Source organism: Puma concolor, chromosome C2 (assembly GCF_028749965.1).
Source record: "Puma concolor isolate L17-30 chromosome C2, mPumCon1.1.hap2, whole genome shotgun sequence".
Classification (NCBI taxonomy): Eukaryota; Metazoa; Chordata; class Mammalia; order Carnivora; family Felidae; genus Puma; species Puma concolor.
Genome location: NC_141675.1, coordinates 147,857,047 through 147,882,538, shown reverse-complemented (window position 1 = coordinate 147,882,538; position 25,492 = coordinate 147,857,047). Strand labels below are relative to the sequence as shown.

At 52.8% G+C, this 25,492-nt stretch overlaps 1 protein-coding gene and 1 long non-coding RNA gene across 2 annotated transcripts; both read left to right on the top strand.

The window, feature by feature from the left end:
• Positions 1–1,235: 1,235 nt before the first annotated feature.
• CFAP298 (cilia and flagella associated protein 298) lies at positions 1,236–13,384 on the top strand. Its single transcript, XM_025913446.2, has 7 exons — positions 1,236–1,529; positions 3,553–3,720; positions 5,686–5,753; positions 10,873–11,031; positions 11,876–12,007; positions 12,668–12,763; positions 13,070–13,384. Exons 1-7 carry the CDS (start codon positions 1,391–1,393, stop codon positions 13,178–13,180), a joined length of 873 nt encoding a protein of 290 aa, XP_025769231.2. The 5' UTR covers positions 1,236–1,390; the 3' UTR covers positions 13,181–13,384.
• Positions 13,385–20,556: 7,172 nt separating this feature from the next.
• Positions 20,557–24,664, top strand: LOC147577589 (uncharacterized). Its single transcript, XR_015240420.1, has 3 exons — positions 20,557–21,703; positions 22,008–22,188; positions 24,332–24,664. It is a non-coding gene; the product is annotated as an uncharacterized LOC147577589 (long non-coding RNA).
• Positions 24,665–25,492: the final 828 nt, after the last annotated feature.

Sequence of the window (25,492 nt, the reverse complement as noted above, 5' to 3'; positions counted from 1 at the left end):
AGGGGGATGACCTTATGGCCAGCACTCAGGAGCTCAGAGAACACGGTAGGTCCCCTTCTCCCTCTGAGAACAGAGACATTTACCATTCTGCCCAGTACTGCATGTTCCAGGGTCTGCGTGGTCCCTGCCCCAATACTAGAGGTGAAAACACATCTGCTCGCTGGGCTCCATACCCTGTCTAGGACCAGTCTAACAGTCTTCATATGAGACCCCGAATTGGTTTTTGGCATTTCCAAGCCCATAGTCACACACTATCCACTCTGCCCCGGAGACCCCAGGGACGAAGTTCCAATGGGGAGAGCCAAAGTTTCAGGAATACAAAGTAGCAGGTGCTTGCAATATTCAGATCGGGCAATGGCCTTTCGAAGGAGATGACGAGGGTTGAAGCCTTGCACTATCATACGTAGCTTTGGTGGCACCTTGTTATCAAGGACTAAGTGCAAATGTCACCCAATTTGGTTTTCTTTATGCTTCTATCTGAATCTGCCTTGTCCCTTATATTTTGTTTTCTCTTTCTCACTTCCACTGGGATATAAACTCCCTGACAGCAGTGACCCACGCCTGGAAGAAATAGCGCCTGTTCAATAAGAATTTTTCGGGCGGTGGCTGGCTGGATAGTTTGGGCACGGTCGCTCCGGCAGCAGCCGCTAGAGCCACCCTAGATAGGCGAATCCGAATTAGCCCGCACAGAGGAGGACGCACACTTTTTCCCGCCCCTCGGTGCTCACACCCCGCGCCCCGCGCGAACCACTCCGCCCCCCACCGCGAACATCTCCAGACCGGAAACAGCGGGAAGCACTTCCGGAAGTGGTGAGTGACAGCGGCGGAAACGCCGCTGGGACTTGTAGCGGCAGCGGGGACCCGCTTCAGGGCTCGGCGTCTGAGGGTGCCCACCACCGCACCCCTCCCCCCGCCCCACACATCTCTCTAGGTGGAACCTCGGGCCCGGGAGAGTGGACGGGGCGTTCCGCGCTCCCCGCCGATAGCTTGGGCTGTGTTGGGCGGTTGCCCCGACAACGGGCACTTCCGGGAACGGCGCAGGACGAATCCTGCCGGGCGGGGGGCGGCGCTGGACGGCGGCCGTCTCGGACCGAGTGGATCGTTGCCCGGCAGCACCTGCTTCCGGGAGCTTCGGCCCCGCCCCCGCGCGCTGCGGCTTCTCCACCCTCGGCTTCTGACTGGCGCTGGCGGCCCCAATGTTTCCTTGTTGCTCCTGGCAACAGGCACTTCCGAGAGTGAGGGCCTTCCCCCTCCCGGCCCCGCGGGCGCGCTAGCCCCGAGTTCCGGACTCTAAGCAGCGGTTAGGCGGCGGTCGCTCCTCCGCCTAGGGTTACGGCGGGCCGCGCATCCCGGGCCTCCTCGCCGCCTCGGCGGGGTCTCCGGGGCCGCCATGGTTCTGCTGCACGTGAAGCGGGGCGACGAGAGCCAGTTCCTGCTGCAGGCGCCGGGGAGCACGGAGCTGGAGGAGCTCACGGTGCAGGTGACCCGGGTCTACAACGCGCGGCTCAAGGTGCAGCGCGTCTGCTCAGGTGCGGCCCAGCGGCGCGGCGAGTCTGCGGCCGGGACCGTGGAGCCCGCGTCGGGGCGGGGAGAAACGGGCCATCCGGGATGGGGAAGTGGGGCGGGAGCCGCAAGACTTTCTCGGGCCGGCTGGGCGGAGAGGGTCAGGTTTGCGACGATTTGCAAAGACGTGCGGCCGGCGGGCTCGAGAGGGGACAGTCCGCCAGGGTCCCGCGGAGAGCGGAGTGACGCCGGCACCCCGCGTGCGGACAAGGCCAAGTGCGCGCCGAAGCGCCGCGGGGCAGGGTGTGAAGTAGCCGGGGAGACGGGCTAACCCGGGGGAGCCGAAACACCCGGTCCGAGAGCAGGTGTAGTGGAAGGAAATCACCCTGTCGAGACGCCTGGAGTGGAGCGCCTCCCGGTGGGGGAGCACCTGACTTTGGGACGCCCCCACCTCCCGAGGGTGGGAAGAGCAACCTTGGCGTCCCTTGCCCTTCTCCAGGAAACACAAGCCTGTGTCTCATATTACAACGTTTGGTCACTCCTCTCGAACGCTTTAGAGCAGCGCTGTCTGGCGACTTTCCGCCTAGAGCGAGGTGCTCCCGATTTGTGCTCCCATGGTGATACTCCAGATGTGGTCTAGTGTTTCTGTAATACGTGATTTTTGTGCCATGGAGAACTCCTTAAGGGTTATGGTTTCTGCCTTTATGGCGCATACATATAGTTTCTTAGAAAATTTACTGATTCCAAAACCAGCTCAGCGTTAAATGTTTTTCTTTTTTATTTAAAACATTTGGGGAGGGGAGCCTGGGTGGCGCAGTCGGTTAAGCGTCCGACTTCAGCCAGGTCACGATCTCCCGGTCCGTGAGTTCGAGCCCCGCGTCAGGCTCTGGGCTGATGGCTCAGAGCCTGGAGCCTGTTTCCGATTCTGTGTCTCCCTCTCTCTCTGCCCCTCCCCCGTTCATGCTCTGTCTCTCTCTGTCCCAAAAATAAATAAACGTTGAAAAAAAAAATTAAAAAAAAAAAAAACATTTGGGGAGAAAAGTGACTCCAACTTCTTTTTCTATAAAATTATCAATTGAAAATGTGCTGCTAAATATTACGAGTCGTGCTAGTGGCTCACTCATTTATTCTGTAGCTCCCATTGTCCACTGTGATTCAGGCAGGCCCCAGGGCTCTGCCTGCCAGAGACCAGAGTGAAGGAGACCAGCCCCTGGCCCCCAGATGTTTAGTGTCTGGTAGGGAGAGAGACAATAAAGACCCCATTAAGTTACACCCTTTGTTTCGTAGTGTTGTATTATTACAAGCCACCTGGTGTCTTCCTACAGTGCTATGGAAACTAGGAGGGAGTGAGGGAGGAAGGAAGGGCAAGTGATTTTGCAAGGTTAAAGTGTGGGTTAGTTTTGGGGTGGATATATATGGGATTGGAAAAATACAAAGCCACACTTTTGCATAGTGAACATGATACCAGAACACCAAAGTCTAGTCCCATCTCTGCCTCTTTGGAAGGGTGTGAATTGCCTGAAATCCTCTCCACTGACCAGATTTACACAAATTATTTAGAAAGTGTGTCTCTAAAGTTGCAAGCCTCAGGTGACAGGGCTGTAAATGAGGGAAGACCAGGATGTGGAGGATTCTCTTGCCTGCTTCACAAGGCGAAATGCGATAATCTATGTGAACACGCTCGGAAATTGTAACGCCCTTGGTGGATATGTATTCAGACCGTCAGTGAATTTTAACTTGTGCCCCCTGAGTCCCAGAAGGTACAGCCCAGCAGAGGATTCGCGCACAGAGCCTGCAGCCCCTGCTGCCCGCGACCACGGTGAGCTCCTAAACTCGGTGCCGCTGCTGACCTAGGACAAATGGGCGACCGTGTGTCAAAGGTCAAGGACAGGCCTGGCCCAAACCAAGTGGTATCTAAGCATTTGCTAAATAAAATAGGGAGCCGCTGGGCAAGACCCCTGACCCCCAGGGAGCCTACATTTCACTGAGGTGTAAGGTGTTGTGATGATAATTGTGATGTATATTGTGTAACTTTCTCTTATTTTTAAGAAATGGAAGAATTGGCAGCACATGGCATATTTCTCCCTCCTAATATGCAAGGACTGACTGATGACCAGATTGAAGAATTGAAATTAAGGGATGAATGGGGTGAAAAGTGTGTACCCAGTGGGGGCTCGGTATTTAAAAAGGATGACATCGGCCGAAGGAATGGGCAAGGTAATCCAGCTTGTGTCTTCTGTGTGCACGCGCGAGCATAGCAGGAAGTATGCAGGTGGCAGTTTCACGTGAAAACACGGACCTCGGGGGGCACCTGGGTGGCTCAGTTGGTTAAGCGTCCAACTTCGGCTCAGGTCATGATCTCATGGTTCATGGGTTTGAGCCCCGCGTCGGCTTTGTGCTGACAGCTCAGAGCCTGGATCCTGCTTCAGATTCTGTGTCTCCCTCTCTCTCTGCCCTGCTCCTGCTCATGCTCTATCTCTCTCACTCTAATAAAATAAACATTAAAAAAAAAAATTAAAAAAAAAAACAAAAAACACAGACCTCAGTTTTCTGTACAAACATATGAAATACTGCACCGTGTAACCGACTCCCGTGGTACCGTGCAAATCCAGAATGAATCGGGTAGGTCGAGGAAGCATCTGTCTTCTTGCTCTTTCTTTACTAAGGTGCTGCGAGCTTTTACATCAGATGAACCACCTGAAGCTGCCAGTTTTGTAGGTAACAGATGGTGAAAATTGAATACGGTTCGACCGAATAGTTTTGGGGGGCAATCATTGACAACGTATTGAGGGTTCTGTTCTGTTACAGTTTGCAGCTACTAGGGTTTGGCTAGAGATTCTGTGTGAACAGAGGCGATGAGTGTCGGCACATGGTCTCCCCTTGAATCGAGGGCACGGCCCTCTGTGGTGTAAAACGTCTTAGTCCACGTCAGCATTCTGAAATCATTCCCCCTTTAGTGTGTGGTTGATCATGTGGAATTTCAAGGAAAAAAAGACGGGAGTCCATTTTGATGGCTTATCCCTTTTAACCTGAGTAAAAGGCCCCGTTTAAAAGACCGTAATTGATCGTTTAACAAACACCTACGCACCTACGCGTCTACTGTGCTAGAACACTGTGAGGAGTGAAAGAAATACAAAAGTGTCCCTCCAAGGACTTGACAGGCTCAAAAAATATTTTTGTAAAAAAAATAGTGAAGATGATAGGAATTTTTAGTGTTATTTCGGGTGGGTTTTAGCCTGGAAAATGGTTGGCTGTCTTCCACAGATTTTCATAATGTAAACTCATTGTCAATTTGGAGAGATGTGTTTGCTTTTTGTTTTTTTTTTTTTAATGTTTATTTACTTTGAGAGAGAAAGCGTTAAGCAGGGGGAGGAGCAGAGAGAAGGAGAGAGAGAATCCCGAGCAGGATCCGTGCTGTCAGCACAGAGCCTTGATTTGGGGCTCGATCCCACGACCCTGGGATCATGACCTGAGCCGAAATCAAGAGTCAGACACTTAACCGACTGAGCCACCCAGACGTCCGAAGATATTTGTGCTTTTTAGAAGGAATTGCATCACTGAAGAAAAATAATAGTATGTCCTGAGAACCAGTTAATGGTTCATTATTCACCTTTAAACCAATATTATCTTAAATTAACCATTTCTATTCTAACACAACTTTATGTTTCTAGCGTTTTCAGTGTCTTAATTCATACTTTTATTTATTAAGAAGTTGAAGCTCTGTGGGGCTCCTGGGTGGCTCAGTCAGTTAAGCCTCCGACTTCGGCTCAGGTCATGATCTTATGGGTCATGAGTTCCAGCTCCACGTTAGCCCCTCTGCTAACAGCGCAGAGCCCGCTTCCGATCCTGTCTCCCTTTCTCTCTGCCTCTCCGTCGCTTGCGCACAATCTTTCTCTCTCTCACTCAAAAATAAAGAAACAAAAAAAATAAATAAATAAAGCAAAGCTTTGAGAGCCTTCCTAGCTTCTCGCAGCCAGCTTCCCTGTGTCCCTCACCTGAATTCCACGAGTGTCCTCCTCTCAGGTCCTTGCTCCCTGACTTGGCCAGGAGGGATTAGGACATCTAAGGGTTTTTGGGGGTTTGTTTGTTTTGGTTTTGTTCGCTAGTTTTTCCCTCGCCCCTCCCCAAGAAGACCTTTAAAGATAGCTCTTTCTCTCCCTCTTCCCGGTTCTATTTCCACAGCTCCAAATGAAAAGATGAAGGAAGTGTTAAAGAAGACAGTAGAAGAGGCCAGAGCAATCATATCGAAGGTTAGCTTTTTTAAATGAAGCCCTAAGGCCTGTCATTTGAAATACAGACTCCACTTACTCTGGAGTGGAGTTATCTGTGGCCCAGCCTGTTCTTTTTCTAGCCTTCCCGGGGCAAGGCAAGGACCAGCCTGTTTGGGTGTGGGTGGTCGTTTTTCCTTTTCATATTGGTGACAGCTGTCCTGAATCCTCCCGGTCTCCCGGGTCAGGCAGAAAGGGTGCCTGGCCTGCACGAGTACGACGTGGACTTGTGGGACACTGTGTAGTGCGTGTGGCACAACCACGAGCTGATGGGTACGTGATGTTGGGAAAACTTGAGAAAGTGAAACGTAAACATCGTGACCCTGTAAGAGCTCCGTGGATATTTGATTGCCGGAGTTCGTGCCGCTATGAATTACTTTTTTGCAATGGTCACTAGTACTTACGCAGAAGCTGTTTCATAGAAGGAGAAGCAGAGGTCATACCTGACAGTGTAGGTAATGTGACCCTGGAGGAAAAGAATATTAGGATGTTTGAATAATTGTTTTGTCTGTCAGTTGCTTTATTTATGTGTTGGCCCTGGGCGTTGCTACCCCCCCCCCCCCCCGCCCTCCATTCCAGCCTTCTCAGTGGATAACTTTTTTTTTTTTCTTTTCCTACTGATCACTGGGCAAAATCACTTTTTTTTTTTTATTTCTTTTTCAATGTTTATTGATTTTTTATTTTATTTATTTATTTATTTATTTTTTTAAGTTTATTTTTTTTTTCAACGTTTTTTTATTTATTTTTGGGACAGAGAGAGACAGAGCATGAACAGGGGAGGGACAGAGAGAGAGGGAGACACAGAATCGGAAACAGGCTCCAGGCTCTGAGCCATCAGCCCAGAGCCCGACGCGGGGCTCGAACCCACGGACCGCGAGATCGCGACCTGGCTGAAGTCGGACGCTCAACCGACTGCGCCACCCAGGCGCCCCATGTTTATTGATTTTTTAGAGAGAGAGGGAGACACAGAATCTGCAGTAGGCTCCAGGCTCTGAGCTGTCAGCACAGGGCCTGATGCAGGGCTCAAACTCACGGACTGCGAGATCATGACCTGAGCCGGAAGTTAGAAGCTTAACTGACTTTAGGGGCGCCTGGGTGGCTCCCGGTTGAATGTCTGACTTCGGCTTAGGTCATGATCTCACGGTTCATGAGTTTGAGCCCCACATCGGGCTCTGTGCTGGAGCCTGCTTCAAATTCTGTGTGTCCCTCTCTGTCTGCCCCTCCCCTGCTCATGCTCTGTCTCTCTTTGTCTCAAAAATAAATAAAGAAAAACAAAAAACAAAAAAAAAGCTTAACCGACTAAGCCACCCAGGCATCCCTGGGCAAAATTACTTCTTTTTACATTTTTTTTTTTTTAAGTTTATTCATTTTTCAGAGACAGAGCGTGAGTGGGGAAGGGGCAGAGAGAGAGGGAGACACAGAATGTGAAACAGGCTCCAGGCTCCGAGCCGTCAGCGCAGAGCCCGACACGGGGCCCGAACCCACGGATGGGGAGATCATGACCTGACCTGACCTGATCATGACTGACTGAGCCACCCAGGCGCCCCATGGGCAAAATTACTTCTAAACCAACATGTCCTTAATTCTTCAAGCTCTTAACTAATCCTTTAAATGCTTCAGGAATGACTGCTCTTCAGTGCCTATTAATTTAGCAAAAGCTCTCTCAAGTCCGACAAGGAAGGCTTTGGTTCAGCCCAGTGTTTGCAAAATGCCTTTGATCCTAGAACCTTTTTTTTTTTTACAGTATTGATCGTAACTGTTAACACCTGATCAAACTAGCACGTGTCAGGGCGTGTGAGGAAAATCGTGGCCTGGACACTGCTCTGCACCCTTCACTCCCCTCACTGTCTGCTGTGGAAATCCTTTCCGGTCTCTTTGCTTGTGGATCTTCTTACGTGGTTGTCTCCGAATTTACAGGGAGGCTTCTCGGGCTCCAGTCCTTTGCTGCAGTGATTTGCCCAAAGTGGCAGGGCTCCCGAGTGGCCGGCCTGACTTCTCGCCCGGGGCCCTTTCCACGCCGCCTCCAGAAATGCAGTGCACGTCACCGTCCCCTCTCCAGAGCTGGCCACGGTGGGGACAGTTAGCACTGTGGGGCAAGCAGGAGAAGGTTCGAGTCCTGTGGCCGGAGGTTCATCATGGGGAGAGTGAGAGATGGTGGACCATCCAGACGCGGTGGCTCCTCGGGAACGAGACCACTGTCTCTGTGGCCCCTTTTCCTGAGCTGTCCCTCTGCTGAGAGCAGGAGACCAGGTCATTGGGGCGTCTGCTGCCCTGAAGCCGCACCGGCGTTCCTCTGTCACCCTGCCGTGTTACCTGGCCAGGGATCACTGCCCTTGGCATTTCGTGGAGCTTGTACAGAAAATGACTCACCCGCGCTGAGTTAATGTTGGTGGCGGTGGGCGACGTTTTCTGAGCAGAAAGACTTCCCTCACGTGACCCCGTATCTGGGAGCTCTGCACACCCATCCTCTGGCATAAGCCTCTGATGGGAAGACCTGATATGTTTTCTGGGGATCTGTGACTCCCGAAACAATCTCGTGAGCCACCTGCGAGCAAGCAAGGCAGGAATATCCCCTCTGTTTCACAGATGAGAGCAGAGCTTTAGAGAGTTCGGATCTGGGCCCCCAGGGCATGGTCCACCTTCCTCCCTCAGGCCACACATCCGCCCTGCCCCCCTCAACCCCCTCTGGGACCTGGACGTCCCTGCCACAGAACTCCTGCGGTCACTCCTCCTCCTGTCTTACTAGTCCGCCACTCCGTCAGATTAGAGCACCGTCACCCAGAATGGCCCCCTTTAGCGCAGGACCTCCCGTCCCCCTTCCCCATCCCTGAGCCCCCGCCCGGCCACGCCGCCCCACTAACGCTGCTTCCCTAACCCATCCTCGCCCAGCTGGGCCCCAGTCGGCTGGCCCCGGGTTCTGAGGCTCCAAATGGCCTGCGTCCTGCCCTGCCTGCCTCCTTCCTTCCGGTGTGGCACAGCGGTCAAGGCTGTCTTGGCAGGAGCCCTCAGTTCTCTGTCCCTCCTGCAAGGTCCTCTTCTCATCCCTCCCTGGAGATTCTGATCTGTGTCTAATCCCCCCCCCCCCGCCCCAGGCTCTCCCCCATTTCTGCTGCTGCCCCCACTGTTGCTTGCCCGGAAACCCAGGATGGGGGTGATGTTTTCAGTGCCTCCTGTTCTGTGGGCTACGTCTACTCTGTTAATGCACTCAGGCCTCTTTCCTTCTCCAGAAATCAGTTCTCTGCGGCTTCACCCTCACACCACCCTGTCCCTCCCAGCGAGCTTCCCGGAGCAGACGTACCGCCATATGCGTGGCCCGGAACCTCCTGGGTGTCTCAGGACCCGGCCTCTGTTTCCTTCCCCCACAGAGACGGTCATCTCAGGGCCACCCCTTCGCCTCGCAGGTCGGAGGCTTTTCTGTCTGACACCGTCCTCTGAGCACGTCGAGGACCCTCCTGTCCTCCTGTCCCCTCCCAGCTCCCTGAGTGCCCTTTCTCTTGCCCCTCACCACGTTGAGTGTTTATCGAAGCACTTTCTCCTGGGTCCTCTTCTCTCTCCTTGCCCCTCCCCCCAGTGTTTTACCTCCTCCTCCAAATGCACAGTCTGCCTCCGCAGGGAACTCCAATCTGTCTCCTCCCCCTGATGCCTTTCTTCACCTGCACCTGGTTCCTAGACACTTCTTCCTGAAAGCCCTCGAGGAAGCTCAGGTTTCCTAGAGCCGAGAGTTCGATTCCTCGCTCCTCCCTGTGCTCTGGACCCAAGGAGAAGCACTTCCCGCAGACTTGCCACTTGGTGTTGGCAGAGCCACCGGTGCCTCGATGACACAGGCTGTTGTCCCCCCCCCCCCAACCCCCGTGAGCCTTACCTCGGGTCCTGTACCATCTGTCCCACGATGGCGACAACCCAGCGCCTTCCGTTGCTATAGCCACCGCTTTATTGAAGGCGCCCTGGTAGCCTTTTGGTGCCTTGCAGATACCGACCGGGAGGCCTGGGTTCAGGTTTGACACCAACTACGCAGTGTTGCTGCAGACCCCTCAAGTGAAAGGGCAAGGTCCCCGGCAAGAGCCCACACCTTCAGACGCCAGGCAACCCACAGTGCTTCTGTCCCGGCTGTAAATCTGGAGGTTCCCACAACCCCCCGCCTGGTTCACCAGTTCACAGAACACACTGCGAGCGCTGTACTTTCGACTATGGCTTTGTTGTAAAGAACACAACTCGGCGCCAAGTGGAAGAGATGTAGGGCGAGGTCTGGGGTGCGGGGTGCAGAGCCTGTGGGCGCTCTCCTGGGATTCCCGGCACCTGCCTTCGAATAGCAGTGTGTTCTCCGCCCCAGAAGCTCCTCCGGGCTCCGATGCCCAGGATTTTTATCGGGGTTTCTATACGTGGGCGTGAGTAATAAAATCCTGGGCCACGGGACTCCTCTCCATCTCCCCTCCCTTTTCTCCACCCCCCCCCCCCGCCAGGATGGTGATGGGGGTTGGGTCTGAAAGTTTCAACCCTCTAATCTCTGCTCCCTCTCCCTGAAATGAGGTCCCACGTGGGTCACCTCATTAGCATAAACTCTGGTGTGGTCCAAAGGGGCTCGTTATGAGTAACAGACATTCCTGCCACTCAGGAAATTGCTGGGCATTTCCCTGCTCTCCCCCAGCCGGGAGCCGACGTCGCCACCTGTCCTCCGTGCAGATTCCTCAGCCTGGCCTCCCCAGCACGAGCCCCAACGTCGCCAACCCCCTTGGGCACTGGTGCACTGGCTGCACTTACCTGCTGCTCTTTGCTTCTCCTGGTCCTGTCGCTCACCTGCCTGCTCCACCTTCCCCCCCACCGTGGCGTGGCATGGCCCGATCCCCTCGGTCTGCGCTGCTGAGCGTCCTCCGCACTTGACTGCCCTCGTCGGCCCCGCTCGTAGTCTGCTTGGTGGTCTAGGCCGTGGCGGGCGCAGCAGAAGCCCCACGAGGATGTTGGTGGCTTCGGTAGCAAGCCCCATTGGAGTCCTTTGTGTCCTGTGGCAGTCGTCTCTGCAGGAGGCTGGTACAAGAACCTGATCAGTACTTACTGAATCGGTCAGTCCCATTGTACAGAATGATTCCTGTCCCTGTCCCTTCAGAAACAAGTGGAAGCCGGAGTCTGTGTTACCATGGAGATGGTGAAAGATGCCTTGGACCAGCTGCGAGGTGCAGTGATGATTGTCTATCCCATGGGGCTGCCGCCATACGATCCCATCCGGATGGAATTCGAAAATAAAGAAGACTTGTCTGGGACTCAGGTATGTGGCTCTTGGGCGTCCTGTGGGGTGGGTCACTGCAGAGTTGAAGAAAACGTCGTGTTTCGCTTCATACACAGCCTTCCATCCTGCCATGCTGTGCTTCCAAGCAGAGCCCTGGGTTTAGGGGAGACCCCGAAGGTAGTGCTCGTGGTTGAGGGCACACAGAGGGGCAGGAAGTTTGTGGGGCTGCCCAGCAGGAGTAACTGAAAACCTGCCCGTTCTCTTTGGCCACTGGGAAGCCAGAAACCTAACTCGTGCCTGTTTCTACCCAAAGTGCATTCGTTGGTCCCTTTGCCTGGAATTTTGTGTTCTAGCCTCACCTTTTGTTTCATGTTATTTTCTTGCATTTATGTTCCATTTTCCTTTGTTTTTCTCATTTATCCTTTATCCCATTGGACAGTGCCTGTGGCTCTGAGCCATCTTAAATAGGCGGGCTGTGCAGAAGCAGACAAACAGCCCCATTGTGCCTAGATGTAAAAACCGGGCTGGATTCCAGTGTTCTTTCCTGGCAGTATCCTCAAAATCCATCCAAGAAGGACCTTGTATTGTAGATGAGGGTACACATGAGATAGGGTGCTCCCCACCTCCCAGAGCAGGAGGGTGACGAAGTCAGGGCAAGAGTTGGAGCTACCAGGAAAGGCATGAAAATGAGCAAGGGCTTTGGTTCGGTGGGGGTGGTGGTGTCGCCCGTGGGGCGAGGTGAGGTGGGGTGGGGCTGAGATGCCAGACCCTGCCCCACACTGGTGGAGGGGGGACCAGCCAGGCTCCGTGCACCTGGGGGAGGATCACACGCGTGGGCCAGTGTCCGGATGCACCTTAAAGCCAGTTCTGACCACGGCCCCAGGCAGGACTGAATGTTATTGAAGAATCAGAGGCCCAACTGTGGTGGGCGGCCAAGGAGCTCAGAAGAACAAAGAAGCTTTCAGACTATGTGGGCAAAAATGAGAAAACCAAAATCATCGCCAAGATTCAGCAAGTGAGTACTTTTGCTTTCACACGACACCACTTTTTGTTAACTGTTTTCCAACCAATAAAAAATTAGAGTAACTCTCACTTAGTCTCTTTGTTACAGATACTTTAATCCCGTTAGTGCAGGCTTAACGTAAAACAGCGAAAACTGGAAGACAGTATGGATTGCTTGACGATATCTGGAGTTTGTTTTAATGGGGGGGGTGTACATAAGCCATGCTAATTTCAACCTTAGAAATAGGGCTACAAGTTACTAAAAGTGGTTCTCAAAATGGAAACTACAGCCTAGAGCACTGATTTCGAGTTTTCAAAGTACTGATACTCTGTAAACAAGGAGGATGTGCCAGAAGTCGTTACAGATATAGATCGCGTAGAGCCGTATCCGTGCGAGGCTGCTTTGCCTAAATCATTTCTCCATGATTATCTCCATCCCTTCTCCACTGGACCCGTGGCGGCCGGTGGCATTGCCCGGCCTCTGGTCTCTGTCCACATGAGGGCCCAGGGTTGAGGGGCTGCTGGAGACCAAGCCTCTCCTGATGATCAGAACGGATCACCGGTTTATGTGTAGCAGTCGGCAAAGGCGGTTATAAAACATTCACTGTAACTTCCTGGGAGGCCCCTGTAAGAGTGCTGTAATCCACAGTCTGCTCTGCCCTCGTCTTTGCAGAGGGGACAGGGGGCCCCAGCCCGAGAACCGATCATCAGCAGTGCGGAGCAGAAGCAGCTGATGCTGTATTATCACAGAAGACAGGAGGAGCTCAAGGTACCGGGCTGATAGGTTTTCAGCAGAGCTGGCGCCACGGGCATTCACCCCCTTCCTTACCCAAGTGCGCGGGGGGGCCGCCGGAGGGGCCGTGAGTTCTGCAGGATGTAGGGAGGGGCGTTTCTAGAGCTCCCGCCTCTCCAGGGCCCCCGGGACCCTGCCAGGCATCCCACCTGCATTAGAGTCTGGGAGCATCCTTTTGGGGAGACGGGAGTGGGAGTTTGGACGTGGGTTCTTCCTTCAGTCTGTTCATGTTGCAAAACACTTTCCTGAAATGCCTTCCTGTGTAAAACAATTTATTTCCAGAAATTGGAAGAAAATGACGATGACTCCTGTTTAAATTCCCCATGGGCAGATAACACTGCTTTGAAAAGACATTTCCACGGGGTAAAAGACATCAAGTGGAGGCCAAGATGAAGTTCACCAGTTGGTGATGCTTTCATTAATACCGGCTCACCTTTCCTGTAGGCAAAATAAAAACACATTTAAATAATAATAGGGCGCCCACAACCCTCTGAAAAATGTTGAATTTCTAGTTGTCCTAGTTTTGCTTTCCGTTTGAATGTGTCCGATAAAAATTATTTAAGGTTTTAGAATTTAATAAATATATCCTCAAAAGCATCAGCCTCAGTTATTTGTATTTCAAAACAACTATTTAGTATCTTTGACTAAATACTAAATGTAATTACATGTTTTGCTTCTGGATCTGTTTTATATTCTCACGACTGCTGCTGTCTTGGAAGAAATGGAAGAAGTGTCTTTTCTCCCTGCGAGTCAGGTGTCCGCTGAGCAGCGTGACCGGCAGTGGCCGCTAGAGGCCGCCCGACACTCACCGCCCCGCTGGGCTCAGCCCTGGATCCTTCCAGGGCCTTCTTTAATCCCGCCCGACACGGTCACTTTCCTGGCATCGCCCAGCTCCCAAGGTAAAGTTTGCCTCCTGGCTGACGCCCGACTGGCCTTGCTGTCTAGGTGTAAAGGCTACACTGTGATGAAAGCCGGGGAGCAAGCTTGTCTGACCTGGAGACCGAACTGGTTCTTCTGTAACTTCTGGGCTGTTCCTGAAAACGAACGCAGCCCCTGTAGCAGACGGTTCTCCCAGGTGGGCTCGGCCCCCAGTTCCCCGTGCGCTAGGCTTCCACGGAGGCTGACGACGGGGTCTGGCTCACTGACCACCCACCATCCTGGCCGCTTTTTAAGCCCCATCCCATCATCCCCCACAGACCCTGGCACTGGAGCTCAAGTTCATCTCCCAAACTGCCTGAGCAGCCAGAGCGGCCTAGAAATCCTGTCCTGCTTGGCTTTTGGCGTGGAGAGTTCTGTTCCCGTCATTGGAGGAAATGCAGCGTGCTCGCCCTGAGGAAGAGCAGTGACGGGGACGGCCCCTGCCCCTGCCCCGGCCCCGCTGTGCCCACCGCTCCTCTCCCTGCCCCACGGCCACAAAGAAGGAGCTGTGGAGGCAGGGGCGGGGTGGGCATGCCTTCTGCCTGCGGAGGGGCAGGATTTCCTGGGGGGAGGGGGCGGCCCGGCCACTTCCCCTCTGCCCGTGCCCGCGGGTCAGACCAGTATAAATGGGAACATGGCAGCAAGATCCACCAAGACTCTGCCCCCACCTGGAAGGGAGGACTTGGGCCCTCGGCAGAGACCAGCCTCTCAGGAGCAGGAAGGACCTCAAGCACTCTGCACACGTCCGTCTCCCAGAACCTTCTGCCTCCTCCCCTCCCCTCCCCACCATCTCCAGCTTCCTTATAGCTGCCCCCAAGCTGGCTACTGGAGTCCTGCTGTTCCCTAAGCAGCGTTTCCTAAAGTGGGTTGGAGCCAACCACACGTCTCATTGCAACTGACTCGTGTTGTGGCTGATGGTCAAAGTTTGTAAAGTCAAATCTGCATCTATTTTCTTTTCGACTTTGGTTATAACTTTGTTTCCACGAAAAGTTTTTATACTTGCAAGATGTGAAGTTTGCAGTAAGATCCTATGATTTTATTTGAGGAGCTTCCCGCCTTCGACAGTGTGTATAGTTTATGCACGTTACATCCGTGCCAGACTTGTACAAAGCGTCAGCAAGTCACATGATCACAGTAGCTCTTTTTAAGAACTTTCTACATCATTAGGAATGCTTACTGACTCACTGGGATATAAATGCTTTATGTGGCCATTATAGTTACTCTTTTGCTTCACATAATCTGAAGTTATTAGCCAAAGGGTCACTCACTTTGGGGTATAGAAATCACTAGATCGGGGCACCTGGGTGGCTCAGTTGGTTATGCATCCGACTCTTGCTTTGGGCTCAGGTCATGGTCTGGTGAGATCAAGCCCCGCACTGGGCTTTGCACCGACAGTGTGGAACCTGCTTGGGATTCTCTCTCTTCCTCTCTCTCTGTCCCTCCCCCGAAGGCAGGCGTGTTCTCTCCCTCTCTCTCGCAAAACAAAAAGAAATTACTAAAGTACTACCTCACACTATGCTTCCATATTGAATACGCTGGTAAAAAGTACGGTCCCCTCCGGCTGCCCTTCTCCCCCGCAAAACCTCCAGGCCCCCTCTGTTGGGACAGAGCGCCCCCTTTGCAGCCATCTGTAAGGAAAGGGGGGGCTGGCGGTCGCTGGTGCCCGCCATGTGCCCACCGAGCGGACGTGGGTTAATTCACTGCACATCACCCACTGAGGAGGCCGGTGGCGATCTGAAAGGGTGACCTGAGTCATCCCTGGTCACTTGGCTAGTGAAGGTGGAGCCAACCTTGGTCACGTGGCTAGCGAGGCTGGGGCCAAGAGGCCACGCGGCTGACTTGCTGAGGAGCCAGTTTATGGGCAGGTCACCTGACCAGATGGGAGGTTACAGACCAGCCTAAAGGTACTTGATCTTGTGTTTTTTTTTTTTTTTTTTTTTTTTAACCCATCTTTGGATCAGCATCAGAAGGAAACGAAGTGCCTGTTTTCTGTGCGGCGCTAATCAGGGCCCGTAGATGCGTCCTTTGACGCAATTTGTGTTCTCCCGTGGTTATTTCATGGAGACCAGGAATGCTAGTAATAAAATCTGACACCACCTAAAGCCCTCCGGGCCAGCAAACCGAAAGCCCCGGGCGGTATTTCTGTCACAGGATTACCTCGTTCCTTGGCAACCTCTCTGCAAAGAATGTGCCATCCATCTTGAAATTAACGGCCACAGGCTCAGAGCACAGTGGCCTTGAGCCTCGTGGAATTGTCTTGCAAAGCTTCAGAAACCGCCCCACCACGCTCTCCCCCTGCCGCCAGATCCCCGGAGTCGTGACCCCCTGTTGCAGAAAAGCCCTTCCGGCCCAAGTTCAAGGAGAGAGACGGTGGGACTCCCTGGAAAAGTTCAGCGTGAGACGTCCTGGCAACGGCAGCCAGCCTTTGTACCTTCCTGTCTCCCAGGTGGTTACATGAAATGCTTTACGCGCATTTTCTCCCGGATCCCTCACAACAGCCGAGTTCGGAAGAAACTAGGACTGTTGTCATCTCACAAACAAGGAAAGTACAGCCCAGAGGGGTTCATGTGCCCAAGATGAGGCCCCTAAAAAACCCACCTGCTGGCCCCAGAGTCTGCGTTAACTCTGCTGGTGAGTTTCCACGTACGCCTAATCGTAGACACTGACCCGACGGCCGGCGAGCAGCGGCCAGGCGCCTCCACGGTGGGCAGGTGGCAACCTGAGATGATCTTAGGGTCTCAGGCCAACAACCGTGGGACTTCGGGTCCCGAGACGGCTCTGGCTCACCAGCCTCTGAAGGCGAATGATGCCCAAGCCCACCCTTGACGGGCTTGAAGCAAAACAGAAGCTTGACTCGGCTCTGAAAACCGCTGCCCCAAACGACGAAAAGGAAGAGTCCGGGTCGTGTCCCCCCCAGAGGACCCTGGGGCACGCCAGCATGGATTCAGAGATCAGCCGACCCACGAATTCCCACACGCTAGGTCCTGGGCTACCGTTGGTCTGGATAGATTGAATTCTATACATTCAGACCAGGAGAACCACAGCCACGTCTGTCCTGCTGCTTGGGCCACGAGGCAGGGGCAAAAGCACCAAATCACCCGTATGATCCCTGATCCCGCCGTTGGCTGTTGGGCGGCCGCATACCCACAGCTGTGTCACTGTTTTCACCCTAAACCTCTCCCGAGTGCCCCTGGCACAGCAGCCCATGGTACCCAACACCTTTTATCATTTTTCCGTGGCCCATCGAGAGGTCATCGTACTCTGGGTGGCCCGGTGGCCACCAGCGCGTGGCCGACGAACAGGACAACACGCCGGAGCCCTTCACTCTGCCCCTTCATCTGCAACATCATCTTGAAATAAGGTGGAGCCATGTGCGCGTGATGTGGATTTCAGGACCGCGGTGCAGTGAATGTCCACGGGCCTCCCCCTGCCGAATACTGCCCTTCCCCCTTCCCACCCCCCCCCCAACCCACAAACAAAGTAGGCAGACACAATAGCAGCATTATTCTAGTGGGTTCTCATTTCTTGTTATCCCCTTTGCATTGTGCCCGAATGGATCCCATAGGCTCAGCAACTGTGGGTTTTAGTGATAAATTTGCAAAATACAAGATGCACTCAAAATACAAAACTGCACTCCAGTCTTTGGGTCAGAATCCTCTGGTATGACTAAATCGCTTACGTTGTAAAGTGAAAGAGATGAAGATAAGACAATCAAGGGCATTGATATGCAAAGCAAAACCCCAAAACTGAGAGCTGCTTTGAGTTTAACTAGTAGACCTTCACAAAATGAACTCAGCTCACAGGAACAGATGTCCACCTTCTCTGGCAACAGTTTCCGGGGCCGGAAAACGCTTGGCATTTCTCGAGGTAATTTACATTTGACTGATGAAAGAGTTTTTGAGCCGGACAGCTCTTGATTTTGCCTGGGGATGTAAGTATGATTTACCTTATTGAATATGGGATTTTAATAGCTTTGTGCCATAGGAACCCCCAAATCGGTGAACGCAGGTAGAGGAGTGATGGCACCGTTAGCAAAAATGGTCCGCCTTATGAATGCCTGATTGAAGCTGTGAAACTGTGAATTTCAAAATGTGTCTCACACGTTCAAATGTACGAGAACCAAAATTCAAATGTGTCTCACACTAGAGTTACAAGAGCAGTATATAAATCGATTTCTTCATTATATATTTAAATACTCATAGTATTTTTCTCAGCTGAGGCATCGTGTACCTAACGCCTAACTTCCTTCCCCAGCCCCGGGAAGGCTGCGAAGTGGCTTCTGTCTCCACTCCCGGATGGCCCCGCATTTCAGCACTTTCCCAACCCCACTGGGGCTGCTGTCTGTTTATATGTCGTCTCCCTGAATGGACTGGGAGCTCTGGAGGCCGGGCATTGTTGTAGATTTTAATTCTTCCCCTCCAGAAGCAAGGACTCTGACATTTTCTGAAGCAGGCGAGGCTGATGTCGATGGGGGGCGGGGGGGCGGGGCGGTGAAGGGACAGTGTCTTGTCTTCATTCAAGGGCTGCTGTGCCTTGGCCCTTCTGGATAAAGGGAGGGGTGGGGCTAGAGTCAGGGGTGGGGGTGCTAATTCTTCACAAGGCCACGCCTCACGGTCAGTGACAAAGTTCCGGCACCTGCTAGGGTCTGGTTTTGCCTGAGGGAGGCTCCTGCTTCCGCAGGCTTTGGCTGAACGCGGGACCTCCTGGTGCCGGGCAGGGTTTGGGGTCACTCTGGGCCTAACGGAGCACAGCGTCCGTGCTTTTGTCACAACCCGATTGGGGGCCTGCAGAATTCCTCAGCGAATGTGAGCCTCGAGGCTTTCTCGACTGGGGAAGCCGTCACCTGATCAGAATTTCATTTTAGGAGCAGAATCGTTAGCGGAATCCAGGACATTTTGTCATCACACAGAACACACCCTGAAAGATCATCTACCATGTTTTTGAAGCATATTACTTTATTTTGAGAGAGAGAGAAAGCAGGGGAGGGACAGAAAGAGGGAGAGAGAGAATCCCAAGCAGGCTCCACGCTGTCAGCACAGAGCCCGACGCAGGACTCCGTCCACGAACTGTGAGTTCGTGACCTGAGCCAAAATCTAGCATTGGACGCTTAACTGACTAAGTCACCCAGGGGCACCCCCCCCCCCCGCCCCTGATCATCCAACAGTTTTCAGAGGACGAGCAGCCTCAGACTGAATCAGTGCCACACAGCACGGCTCCACGTGGGGGTGCAGGTTTTCCTGCTCTTGGAGGCTTCCCCCCAGTCTTGGGTGTCTCCAAAGGGCCACAGACAGAAGTTCTACCAAACAGAAAAGCGACAAAACCTGTGTCCAAAAATGGCAAGGAGGAAGAGAAGTGTCTCTGGGAAGCTTCTGGTGGAACGTGTGGAGCTGGGTATGTAGACGTCCACACTACCCCCATCCCAGGGATGAGAGTCGGGGGTCCCAGAGCCCCCCTTGGACCCCCCAGTGTCTGCCTTTCCTCACTCCAGCTGCGTTCCGGTCCTGTCTTCCTCAGGCCATCTCAGCGACCACACGTCTCTGCAGGGCCCCTCCCTGAGGCCACTTCCAGTCACCTGTTAGACCCCACAGCCCCCCACTCTGGGGGAGGGGGAGGCCCTAACAGTCAGCACCCAGGGAACCCCGGGCCAGTTTTTGAGCACTAACATCCAACCCACGGAAAGGCCCTTCCTCCTGGAAATCAGACATATGTATCTTTTTTTTAATGTTTATTTATTCATTTTGAGAGGGGGGAGGGGCAGAGAGAGAGGGAGAGAGAGAGAATCCCAAGCAGGCTCTGCACCATCAGCACAGAGCCCAACACAGGGCTCCATCCCACTAACCATGAGATCATGACCTGAGCTGAAATCAAGAGTCAGATGCTTAACCGACTGACCCACCCAGGCATCCTTCAAACACATATATTGAGATACACGCTTGCCAGATGGGAGCTATTCCAAAGCTGTACAATTTCTAGAAAGTAATGATATGAACAGAACAGCAAGTATATGATTCTGCTCCAACAATATCTACAAAAATATCTAGTAGTAAATATCAGAAACTATAAATCATTAAACACCTAAATAAAGAACTAGCAAAGGACCAACAAAGTAAATAAAAGAAAGCAGAAGGAAGGAATCAATGGAGGTCAAAGCAGAAATGTAACAAGTTGAAAAAGAGTGTTTCACTAATACCTCAAAACCAGTGGATTGAGAAATCAACAAAATTGGAAAACTACTAGCTGGCGTAATTAAAAAAAGAAAGAAAGAAAGAAAGAGCCAAAAATACACAAAGTAAATGACAAGAGAAAAATAATTAGAAGAATTTTTAAAAATAAGACGATCGGTGACTCCCATCGGCTCCGTCTATAGCCTCCACTCACAGCTCGTTCAATGCTTGGGTGTGGATGCTTGTTCTGTTCGAACTTGATCCCACTAGAAATCTCCTTTTCTCCCTACATCCCCCGCCCCTGGGTCCGAGGCCTCCCCCCTAGTTGCAACGATCGAGGCTCAGCCTTTGAACTATGTACCGAAGCCTTGTGAGCGGCTGACTCAGAGCTTGAGACCAGGAGTCATCAGGTGTGCAATTCTATGTGGTGTGTGCTCAGGTTTTCTCGATATTGTCCCGCAAGTGGCAAATAGAGTCAGGGGACTGGCTGAGGTTGTTTTGAATGCACCAATATATATATACATACATATATATATGTATATACATACGTATGTATATATATATGTATATACATATGTATGTATATATATATACATACGTATGTATATATATACATACGTATGTATATATATATATATATATATATACATATATATATATATTAGCGCTAGTTTAGGCAAACAAATTTAAAAACCTGGATAGAATGGATAAACTTCTAAGAAAGTCAAATGTACCAAAATCAACCCAAGTAGAGATAAAATGTGTATGCAGAGAGCTGTCACGGAAGAAAAGGAGAAAACTCAAACACAAAACTCACCAAGGGACCCTATGAAAACCTTAAAGACCAGTTGATCACAAAGGTGCCTGAACCATCACAAAGCACAGAAAAAGAACGTAAGCTTCTGTGTTACTTCCATGAAGCTAATAGAACATCGCTAGCAGACCTGACAAAGACAGTCTGTCACTAACAAATACCGACGCGAACATTTTTTCATAAAGCCAGAAGCAGAGAGAATCCCCAAACACGTTTAATATGTCACGAGCAAGTGGGATTTTTTCCCAGAAATGCAGGGCGGTTTAATATCAGGAAATCTATCCTCTTCACAGAGCTGGGAGAAGAACCACGTGATCACGTCCACACACGCCAACAAGGCATTTGACAAAATTCAGCTCCCGGTTGATGCTGGCTATAAACCACAAACCACAGGGTACGGATGTTCTGCCTCCTGCCACATTTCTCTCGCTCTTAGTCTTCCAAAACGCGACTGGGGTGGGGTTCCAAGGTGGGTCTCCGGAGCCCCCCGTCCGTGGTAAGGCTGGGTATGGAGGATGAGGTTGAGGGGCTAAGTTCAGACGAGGAAGCCGGGTCGACGTCAAATGCTTGAGTAGCTGAAGAGGAAGCGGAAGCCCACAGGTCTCCTTAGGGGAAGACCAAGGTGGTTTCCAGCCTGGCCAAGGGTCCCAGGAGGGCAGCCCCCCTCCCACCACCAGCCTCCAGAACAGTGGATCGGGAGGTCCGAGAGCAAGGTGTCGGCAGATGGGTTTCTCCCAAGGCCGCTGTCCTTGGCTTGCACCCGGCCACCTTCCCGCTGTGTCCTCACATGGCCTTGCCTCAGTGCACCCCTGATGTCTCTTCCCCTTCCTGGAAGGACACCTGTCCCCTGGGGTTAGAGCGCCACCCTCCTGACCACAGTGATAAGGTCTTCTCTTCTCAGTGTCTCTTCTCTTCTCAGTGCTCTCTTCTCAGTGCTCGTGCCTCGCTCCAGCTTTGATGGTGGAGGCATCTACTCCAAAGACGTCTCTCCGGTAAACACACGACCGGCCACGGAACTGGGTAAAGAGCCAGCTCCCCACCTGCCGGTCTCCTTGTTTCAGCCATCTTGGTTGACTCAGATAACAGACCATTTGGGCCTCTTGCTTTTTTTTTTTTCTCTTCTCTTCCCACCCTTCGAATTCCTAGGCCTATATTTTAAGTTCACCAGTAGAGTATGAACCCTCAAAACCCTAGTCCCCGCCTTCAACCCCAATAAAAGTAGAATTCCAGGACTGGGCACTCACACACTAACTCTGTCTCTCTCTCTCTCTCTCTCTCTCTGGGACCTTGCTGTGTGGCCCCAGGTGTGCTGTGTAACTTCCAGGTCCTGTAAGTAAGAAACCTTTATTTCAAAGTTCCCTGATGGTTGTCACTGAAGGACATCTGCCACCAGAGCGAGAACCAGGCGGGCCCGTCCAACCACAGCACTGGTTACTGTTCCGCCGAGACCAGCCCGCAACAATGACCCTGTCTGACCTTATCTCCAAACGCCTTCACAATCTAAGGTAATAGAAAGGTGAGGGCTTCCGTGTTTGAGTTTGGGAGCACGCAGTTCAGTCCGCAGCAGGCTCTGTCGCTTAAAAAGCTGCAAGATCTCGGGTAATTTATTCACCTTCCGAGCTGCAGTTTTGTGCTCCGTGCGCTGGAAATAGCAGCATCGCCCCACCTCGTAGGACCGTGCAAGCCATCGAGCCGCCCAGGCTTCCTGCCCTCTCACCACCATCACCGGCGCGAAGCTGTCTTCTTCGTGTTGCAAGAAGGCTGTTGTGCCTCCGGGTACCGCGCCTGTGCGTCCGGCAGAAGGACGGGGAAGGGGCAGAGTGCAAGAGGCCACCGTGGGGCCCACGCCTGCCTGCCCCGTGTCGCCCGTTGCTCCCCGTTAAACCACGCAGAGGCTCTTGGCCACATTTTCCCCTCGCCCCCCACCCCCTGACCGGCCCTGGTGCTTCCCCGTGTGGCCCCTCCTCCAGGGAACTGTGAATAACAACCTTTTCAGTGGTAGTTGTCTCCCGACCTGATGGCCTCACTGCCCTGCATAATAATAGAGCTTTCCTTTTAAAACATGAGGATGGAACAAAAACAGTGGCATTTGGGGGGGGCGGGGGGTGTCGCCGAGATCACGGCCTGCAATTTGTTCTCAGATCTGCTGCCTGCCTCTGCTCAGTGCTGAAGGGCACGGCTTCCCCCTCAAGACGGGGTGCGTGGGGAGCGCCTGGACAGCTATCACTCCTCCAGGGCGTGGCCCTTCGTGGCTGCTGTTCCCCCGCGTGGGCTCCTGAGCCCTACCCCGCGGCCGGCCGCCCTGCCCGCCCCCCCCCCCCATTCCTGGTCACACCGGTCCAATGGCTGGGGTGCAGGCACTAGAGGTTTCCCCTCCCCGAGTGCAGGCTCCGTCTGAACCCATATCTGGGGACCCGGGAGGGGTCAAAGAGCTGCTAAGTTTAGAATCTCAAAGCAACGTTCGCAGCCTGTGAACGCAGATGCGTGCTGGGCTGTTTTAATGAAAGGAAGTTTATATAAAAAGCTGTGGGAAATGTAGCACTTCCTTGGATACAAACACAGCCCAGTTACACATTCGCTCAAGATTTTGTCACTGTGACAAAGAGTTTCAGGAGCTGGAGGCCAAGTGGGCTGTCAAGAAGAACAGCGGTGGCCGAGTGAAATCGGGGTGGGGGGAGGGCAGAAGCCCGTCCTCGGCAGGCCCCTGGGTCCTCAGATTCGGAGAACCACGTACTCAAGAAGAGTTAACTGCTTTGCTCTATCACCTCCAGCTTTGCAGGCCGGAGGGAAAGCCATATATCAACGGGGCAGGATTAAGAAGTATTCCTTATGCTTGGGAAACAAGCAGTCATGGTTGTTTGGGTGATCAGGAAACATGATGCCAGCCCCTAGTCTGTATCTTCATGATCAGGGCTGCCGTGCACCGCCGTTCAGGTTGTGCACAGCGCAAGTGCTCCTGGCCGAGAGGCACGGGGCGGGGGGCTGAGATAGAGAACGGAGCCGTGTCTACCCAGAGAGAGTGACGTTTTCTAATTTTTCAAACCAAGCCATGTGTCCAGGAGGTACATCCATCTAGAGGAAGAGTGCCGTCTGTGATTGTCACAGAGGCAAGGTCTGGGGGCCCTGAGGTTGACCCAGCTGAGTCTCCTCCTACGTGGGCGGCTTACCGAGCCTGAGGAAGCCGGGCTGAGCACTTCAGATAACTGGTCTCACCTGATGAGAGGTGGGCCGGGACTCTGATGTTGTCAAGGCTCCTCCGCGATTGGCAGGATTAGCTGGATTTCAGGGAAACGGGGACCGGGAGGGACTCCATCGTACCAGGACCTCATCCCTGACGTGACAAAACACCGTGGATGCCTCTGGAGTTGGCCAGGAGACAGATGCAGTCTGATTTTTTGTTTTCCTTTAAATAGCCCCCTTCTTGGCTCCAAACTCAGGCTTCTCTGAGGGAGGCAGAAACCACCTCTGGGCGCTTTGCTTGTATACGTTTCCCCCGCAGAGAGTGTCCAGGTGCCAGCACCAGCCACATGCGTGTCTCCTAGTTGCTCCTGGGCCCGTGGCCTTGCCCTTCGTTCTTACAGGTCAGCAGGAAGACCACGACCAAGGCTGTGACTTGTCTCCAAACAGCGATTCTTTCCTTTCTTTCAGTAAAAGAGCAGTAGTTAATTCTGGAAGCTGGACTCCGTGCTGAGACTAAATCGCCGCATTCCCCATCCTTCGTTGTCGTTGGGGGGTGGGGGGGTAGCCACGTGATCAAACCCCGGACAAAGAAATTAAAAAGAAAGGATGGGAGTAACACGGGGACACACGTCTTTTAAAGCGGCTTCTTCCTCCGGACACCTGGGTGGCTCGGCCGGTGTCCAGCTCAGGTCATGATCTCAAGGTCTGTGAATTTGAGCCCCTCATCAGACTCTCTGCTGACAGTGCAGAGTTTGTTTCTGAGGCACTGACTCCCTCTCTCTCTGCCCCTCCCCCACTCGTTCTACCCCCCCCCCGCCCCTCAAATAAAAATAAACATAAAAATAAAGTGACTTCTTCCTCTTCTCCTTTCTCCTTTCTGACACCTGGAACACAGACGTAATGGCTGGACTCCAGCAGTCATGTTGGACTATGAGATGACCCTGGGAAAGAAAGCCACATGTGGCAGAGCAACAAGATAGAAGGAGCCTGGGTCTGTGCCATCATGGGCCACCGTCCCACTCGGGACGGTCTGTGTGTGTTCTTCTGTTCTGGGCTCAGTCACTATTTTCAGGACGCAGTCACTCGCAGGTGAACCCAGGCTAACCGGGGTAGCAATACAACCCATCTCACGCTCCTGTCACTGCACTTATGCCCATTTCTGCAATGACAGGATGTTGGCGGACTGAAGAGAGCCCTCCTGGCAGAGGAAAACGGGGAATGCTCCCAAACGTCTTCCTGAGTTCCACTCTTAGTGGAAGTGAGCCAGATGCTATGGCACTGGACTGTCACATTGACAAATGTGGGAATCACTTACTGTTCCTGAATCAACATCTCATCTGGCGGCCTTCACGTTTTCCTCTACTGAGTATGCTCGGCTGGCAGTTTTGAAATGATCAGTTACCACTGCGAGCGACGTTCAACCGTCTGACCCCGAGAGAGGGACACACAAAGAGGGGCTGATCACTGGCCAGTTACTTTTGGGGGGAGGTTGGGGAAGGAATTTCTGAATCAAAGGTAAAGTCTGTTAAACTCTGGAGGTGGGGCCGTTGAGCAGCGCCCCTTATGCGACCCACTTGGGTCCGGTTAGGTGTCTTCGGTCCTCTCTTGTGATGGTGGCAGGCAGGGGAG

Bases quoted from the DNA above. Each gene is read 5' to 3' on its own strand.
- CFAP298 (XM_025913446.2), top strand. From the start codon at position 1,391: ATGGTTCTGCTGCACGTGAAGCGGGGCGACGAGAGCCAGTTCCTGCTG. The intron at 1,530-3,552 runs GTGCGGCCCAGC...CTTATTTTTAAG, and splicing joins GGTGCAGCGCGTCTGCTCAG to AAATGGAAGAATTGGCAGCA. The intron at 3,721-5,685 runs GTAATCCAGCTT...CTATTTCCACAG, and splicing joins CGGCCGAAGGAATGGGCAAG to CTCCAAATGAAAAGATGAAG.